The 6,602-nt window shown below is 35.5% G+C and overlaps 1 protein-coding gene and 1 long non-coding RNA gene across 2 annotated transcripts; both read right to left on the bottom strand.

Moving 5' to 3' along the window:
- Positions 1–1,270: 1,270 nt before the first annotated feature.
- On the bottom strand, positions 1,271–3,511 carry LOC131074815 (uncharacterized). Its single transcript, XR_009113123.2, has 2 exons — positions 3,030–3,511; positions 1,271–2,777 (listed from the first exon to the last, which is right to left on the bottom strand). It is a non-coding gene; the product is annotated as an uncharacterized LOC131074815 (long non-coding RNA).
- A 723-nt stretch (positions 3,512–4,234) lies between these two features.
- Positions 4,235–5,659, bottom strand: LOC131075441 (uncharacterized). The gene is made up of 3 exons (XM_058012286.2): positions 5,277–5,659; positions 4,493–4,738; positions 4,235–4,340 (listed from the first exon to the last, which is right to left on the bottom strand). Exons 1-3 carry the CDS (start codon positions 5,558–5,560, stop codon positions 4,235–4,237), a joined length of 636 nt encoding a protein of 211 aa, XP_057868269.2. The 5' UTR covers positions 5,561–5,659.
- Positions 5,660–6,602: the final 943 nt, after the last annotated feature.

The following is a 6,602-nucleotide window of genomic DNA, read 5'->3' as shown; positions in this document are numbered from 1 at the left end:
TCTCTGATCTGCAACTCCACTATGTCTGATATAACACTGTAGAATATGTTGGAAGTTAGATGTTTCAATCTGCAGATTTAGATGAGATTTCTGCTCTTTCTGATATGGCAATTGTTCAATATATGCTTTGAATCTTCTTGAATTATAGCAATAATATTTGCAATCTGTGTCTGATTTTACAATGCTATTATACTGATAAATTTTCCCTTTCACCTATATTGATGAAGGATGAATTGCTGTCTCAGATTTATACTTGATAAATATGCAATTGTCTTGGTGCTATTTCTGATGTAAACTTTTAAGTATGCAACCCGTTATGCCAAAGGCAATAATCCTCAAGAGAGAAGATCCAAATAGGATACAAATAAACAAAGACAAATTCCAATTCAATGATGTTTTGGAGTGATGTGAAAGACCCTTATATATGTGTTTGAGAAGTTAAGGAGTTGCATCTCTTCGTTGTGGGGCAGATCGACTCTTGTCTTGGAATAGACACGTCTCATAATTGATTGTTATGATGTTAACATACCTTTACATAGATATCATTTACTTGTTCTAATTACACCCTTTGGCAATTGAATGTTCATTTGTTATTAATCGCATCCTTTGTATGAATATAATTGTTGCTCTTCATGACTTGTCCAAATCGTGGCTCTTCATTGACCAATGACCACTTGTTAAGGTTTTCATTGGTTAAACCAACCATTTGTTTGAATGACTAACCAATGAAATGGTTAGTAGCTTGATCGAACTGGATGATTAATTGGCCAAGGGACTATTTGGTGTGTTTTGAATTTGTTAATGAAGATTATGCTCAATAACCGGCTTACTCCTTCCTTCCTCGTGAGGACAATATGATATGATGCAATATGTTAGTCTCCTTCCTATGATAATAGCTGTTGGCCGCATACAATGGTCTTCTGCTTGTATGATCAGGTTACACAATGATGATACTTTTCCATTTGCTTATTACAATGATAACAGAGAATGGATGTGGAAACGAAATGGACTTTAAACATGATCAATCTGGATTTAATATATGATTGATGTGGCATTGAGTTTGTTACGTATTGCCTTCCTTTGATGGTAGTGATGGAGTGCATTATGCATTATCTCCATTGTTATGCCAATATGGATGAGACCTTCATGCATACTCATGTATCATCAATATTAAGATCGCCGCTTCAGTGTGGATCCTACCATCCTTCATGTTGTCTTGCTGATGATTTTGAAATTATAAGAAATATGGGCAGAGATATGATAGCAGATATTATACACAAAATAATATTCTTTTATTCCACGCACACAATGATTTAGATTGCATAACTATATAGGACTTTATCATCCTGTTTTATAGGTAATTTCTTGTAACAACCTAATCATACGAGTTGTTCTTACAACTTGAACAAACACTTAACCAACTTCCCTTATCTACTCACACACATTAAATCATAACAAACATACTAATAATGTAATATTCCTAATCCACATGAACACTAATCTCTAACACCCCCCCTTAGTGTGAACATGGAGAGAAAGAACATCACACAAGTTGGAAACAAAATCGTATGCCTGTGCATACTTTTAGGTCTGCATGTTGCTATCTGGATGTTGCTGCACATGATCACCTACATATGAGAACTTATCTCGCTTTCACTTCCAGTGAACTTATCACTGGCTGATCACACTTCCAAGAAGTCCAACAGTCAGAGGATCTCTGTAGTCAGTTGCTCTCCAATACAGCTGTTTACAATATTGATGATGTCCATATTCTCCTCCTTAACACTTCCAACTGCAATAAGCCAACTCTTGTGGCTCATGATCTTGATTCAAAAGAAAGGCACCTCCCATCAACCTTTCATGGTTTTTCACACAGGCTTACCATAAACCCATACAAGAACAGGAACTCGCTCGTCTATTCAACTCATGTGGTTTTCTGGATTACCATTAACCATTTCAAGATCCATGAACTGCATTACACTAGTGTTTTTGCTCAACATTTTACACTAGGAGGTTACAGAAGGAAATGACATGCACATGAATAGGAATAGCCACACAATAGAAAACAAAACACCACCAAAACTGATAAGCGGCCTCGTCGTTGGTGACTGACAAGAGAACGATGATTGTCCTCCTTCCTCCATTGCCTCCTACCTCCAAACAGTTTGCTACTTAGCAAATTTGGCATTGAAAACAATTTGTAGAATGCCCCCCACAAAATGGACATCGCATACAAGCGATAGTACGTACAATTACAATCAAGGCAATGTTTGTTTTGTTTTTTTTGACATTTTAAATTAACACAATATATCTAACTATACAGAAAAAAAAAAAAAAATTAATTAGGTACCCATGAAGGCAACTAAGGACACTTAAAATGCAACAAGTATATTGGGGATCTTTTATGTGACCAAATGAAAAATCTATAACCCGAGGCATATTCTTTCCAAACCTTGGTAACCTCATTAAGCTTGTAGACGATGCTAAAGACAGATTGTTCTGCAGGCTGACAAGAGAATTCAATTAAAAACACAACGTAATCCTTCTCACGCCTTAACAACCCTTTACTCCTGAATATCTCCCACAACGTGCCTCTTTCGACCAAATCTAGTAATCATCACCTCCAGCGACATCTATTACAACCTTTCCTCTACACGTCCAATTTTGCATTAAAGTCTTTATTGAACTGGAGTATGTGTGCAGTGCTCACGGGCTCATCTCTAGCCCTCTACCCTCAATGTGTGACAGCTCATATCCTCCATCAAGTCGATGATCCCCTCAAACATCAGCAAGCAAAGACAAACAAATCTTCTTGAGCATACATTATATCAGTTCAAACTTCGACATCACAGATTAGATCCATGTGATAGATCAAAACCGTAACAATCCACAATGCCCAATATCGATCTGTAATGTTTTCTATGCTAATTCAAGTTCTCAGACACTAAAGCGCCCAAATTGGCTAATTATAAACAAATCAGAGACTTTGGGCACAATAATAGAAGCGGAAATATTACACAATATAATACCGTGCTTCTCTCTTACGCTTGCATAGGATATGCTGCTCACAAAAGTGATTTCCCTTTAATCTCAATCGCTCTTCCATGCACAGCAATCAAATGGAAGACCACGATATAGAGTATGTTCTTCTATTATCAGAAATACATATAGCATCACGTGATCTATTTCTTTTGCTGCATGCATCTGATTAGTAGCCTTCAGCAATGTCGTTAAAACTACCAGCAATATCACATGCCACTAATAGCAATGGAACTTGTAAAATCATTTAGCTGAAAAAATCCAAATAAGTTCTTCCCATCCGCAACAATCACGTGCCATCCTGGTGAGAGTCCATCGCCAGCATGCAATCTGCAATTCAAACTCTAATTGGATATCTCTAAATGCTAATTTTGTTCATACGCCCAAGCATAAAAGAGGCTCTGATACCATATAAGAAATATGGGCAGAGATACAATAGCAGATATTATACACAAAATAATATTCTTTTATACCACGCACACGATGATACAGATTGCATACCTATATAGGACTCTATCATCCTGTTTTATAGGTAATTTCTTTTAACAACTTAATCATACAAGTTGTTCTAACTTCTAACAACTCAAACAAACACTTAACCAACTTCCCATATCTACTCACACACATTAAATCATAACAAACATACTAATAATGTAATATTCCTAATCCAAGTGAACACTAATCTCTAACAGAAACATGAACATATCTGATTATGGATCTTTTATTGGTTATGTTGATCATATTTGATCAATTCATTAATGGTAAGGTCATAATCCATGTATGTGTAAGATGAATTAAGGTCATCATACTTGACATCGTGTTAGCTTGGTGTGTTGCATGCTCCTGAAGCTTTCTTTTTCTTGAGGGATGGATAACATATCAACTGCTTGTCTTTGTTACATCTTGATCTACTATGCTTCTCTTATAGACTTGATAGGAAGATCATGAAGTCTTATGGAATAAGACGATTTTCCACAATGTTTCTTTATGCTACAATCTTTTATTGATGTAATATACTACTACCTCCTTGAACTATTATGTACAAATTGTTATTCCTAAACTGATTGGAGATATTCAAGGCTGCCATCCTTGAACACATGATTGTTTATTGTTTATTAACCTTTATGTTAAAGATGGGGACACCACAGATAATGATTCTTGGTAAATGAAATGATGTCTTTCTCCTTGCTATTTTCTAAGTGCTCTTATCTGTATTCAGATAGCCCTTGCTGATAACATTATTTGTCTGTTTCCTTCCGTAACTGTTTTCTGTGGGGTAATAAAAAGGTTCTTGAACGTTTCTACATAGAGTAAGTCTGTGATATATCAAGTTTTGAACAGAGAAGCCACGCATCAAAATCCCACAAAAATTAAAATTCTTATTCAAAATCCCCACAAAAGGACTTCAATACTTAACAAAAATATCCAGCTCAATACTCTTACACTATCTTACCTGCGATCCACGAAATTAATGGAAGCAATTATTTCTGCAGACTGGTATGCACGTTGAGTGATGGAAGCCCATATCCAACAGCTCCCTTTGCAGGCCCCCATGGCTTCCAATTCCAACGCAGCCTTCACTATCTGCTTCTCACCTTCATCCGAAAGCCCACTGTCCACTGATGTCTTTGCAACAGGATTGGTGTTAATAAGTCCCTTGTTCTCATACACCGATTCACCTGATCTCACCAGGTAATACCTGAACAGTGCCAACAAATTAAATAGGAAATCAATCAACATGAGAGCACTTGATTATATAGCTTCCTCTGATCAACCGTGATGTTGTTTTGGATATGGCAATATGATGGTTTCACATAAATATCCTTGATCTTGATCACATATTACACACAACTTCATCGTCACAATATACTTATCTATCTAGATACTGCCAATTCCTCTAGAGAGGTATGTTCTGTGACAATACATGTTAAATTATCTGCCGGAGAGGGGCTAGAAATTCAAAAGTCAGATTAACCTAAGTTTCTCACTGAAGTAGGTAGTTTGGTTTTACTTAAAGTAACAATGTTGCAATATTCCAGGTTCTCTTAATAATAAGAGAGAAGGTGGGTACCTTGCTAAAGACGCTAATTACTTTGTTATTAAACTTTTCAAGGGTCCTCAAATTCAAATTCAATAGTTCCGTTCTCACCAGTAATGTGGCAATGCTTGCAGGTGATAAGTAATAAGTGCCATTCATATTAATTATAAAATCAATTGATTGGAATACCAATCCTTACCTGTTGCCAAGTTTAGCAGGAGGCATCAGAAATAGTCCCGATGCTTCTGCAATTCCATTGCCCCTGTCGATGGGGATGTGCAGCACATGGCCAAAACACAAAATGGCAGATAGAATGCAAACAAATACAGGCTTTTTTTTCAAATTGTCTGTAATGACGATTAAGCTTGCTTTAATGGGTCTTGGAGTTCTGTTATTCGGGAATTTGCGTGGAGCGTACAAAGGCAACGGGAGTCTCCTGGGTATGCGATGTGAGGCTATCACCCCTCCCACCCAAACTGTCATATTGCCACCCAAGTTCTACGAACATTAAAACGATTTTCACCTCATATTGTAGTATGGTTTTAATGCGTCTTCCTGTGATTCCATTTTAGTAGAGATATTTCTCAATGGATGTTGTTATATATATATATCTATCTATCTATCGCACAATTTGATTTTTGATTTTGCAGACCCATCTCATTTTGTTTTTATTATTTTGATGTAATATTTGAATGCATTAAGTGATATATTTTGTTTAAGTTTTGGTTCAGGTTTAATATTAATTTATTTTATATATTGAAAATATATTTATTGTAAATTTATTTATATTATTATAACATGATCATTATTTCTCTAAATTACAATGTTAGTTTTAAAGTTCGTTTCTAAATAAATATCAAATCTTGAAATGTGCAGAAAGAAATTTGAAATTCATTTTTTTAAAATTCAAATCATAGGTTGTATGCCCCCTTCTACTAGTCATTATGAACCATGTCGACACAAGTTTGTGTGACATATTACATCATTATATTTCAAAACTTTCAATGTGCACTTATTTTCATATAAGACCCATCTAAGAAACTAAGACAATCAAGGAATAAATCATTAAGCATACTAGTATGGATAGTACCGATTTTAGGGTTCACAATAGATTTAGTTGAAAACTCACAAAGGCAATTGATCTACTCATATTAGGTTCAAAACCTAAAAGGACGATCTAATGGAGTCCAATGATGAAGAATCACAAGGGTGCCAGAGGCTAAAATTAGACAAGATCATTCCTTAAGGGTAGGATGCAACAAATTTCACCAAAAACAAGCATTATGATACATCATACACTTTGTGGTGGCTCTAGAAAGATACAACCATGAAGGAAAATGCCTAGGGACATGGTCCTTGGAAAGGCCATAACAACAATATAGATGTAGTACACGTAAGAGAGTATGAAATAGGAAAGAATATAATGAAACTTAGCGTAACAAAGAATATAATGTAAGAGAACTTATACAAAGAACTTGTGTAATGTGTATATGAAAAATATAATAGATGTTAGAAAAAAGGTGTT

This window comes from Cryptomeria japonica, chromosome 11 (assembly GCF_030272615.1).
Source record: "Cryptomeria japonica chromosome 11, Sugi_1.0, whole genome shotgun sequence".
Classification (NCBI taxonomy): Eukaryota; Viridiplantae; Streptophyta; class Pinopsida; order Cupressales; family Cupressaceae; genus Cryptomeria; species Cryptomeria japonica.
Note: the sequence above shows the minus strand (reverse complement) of the source record. Positions and strands in the feature narration are given on the sequence as shown.

What these genes read in the sequence shown, in the direction of transcription:
- LOC131075441 (XM_058012286.2), bottom strand. Translation starts at nt 5,560, where the DNA reads ATGACAGTTTGGGTGGGAGGGGTGATAGCCTCACATCGCATACCCAGG. An exon ending in CCTGCTAAACTTGGCAACAG is followed by an intron (nt 4,739 to 5,276) that starts GTAAGGATTGGT and finishes GGCACTGTTCAG; the next exon opens with GTATTACCTGGTGAGATCAG. An exon ending in ATTAATTTCGTGGATCGCAG is followed by an intron (nt 4,341 to 4,492) that starts GTAAGATAGTGT and finishes TACTCTATGTAG; the next exon opens with AAACGTTCAAGAACCTTTTT.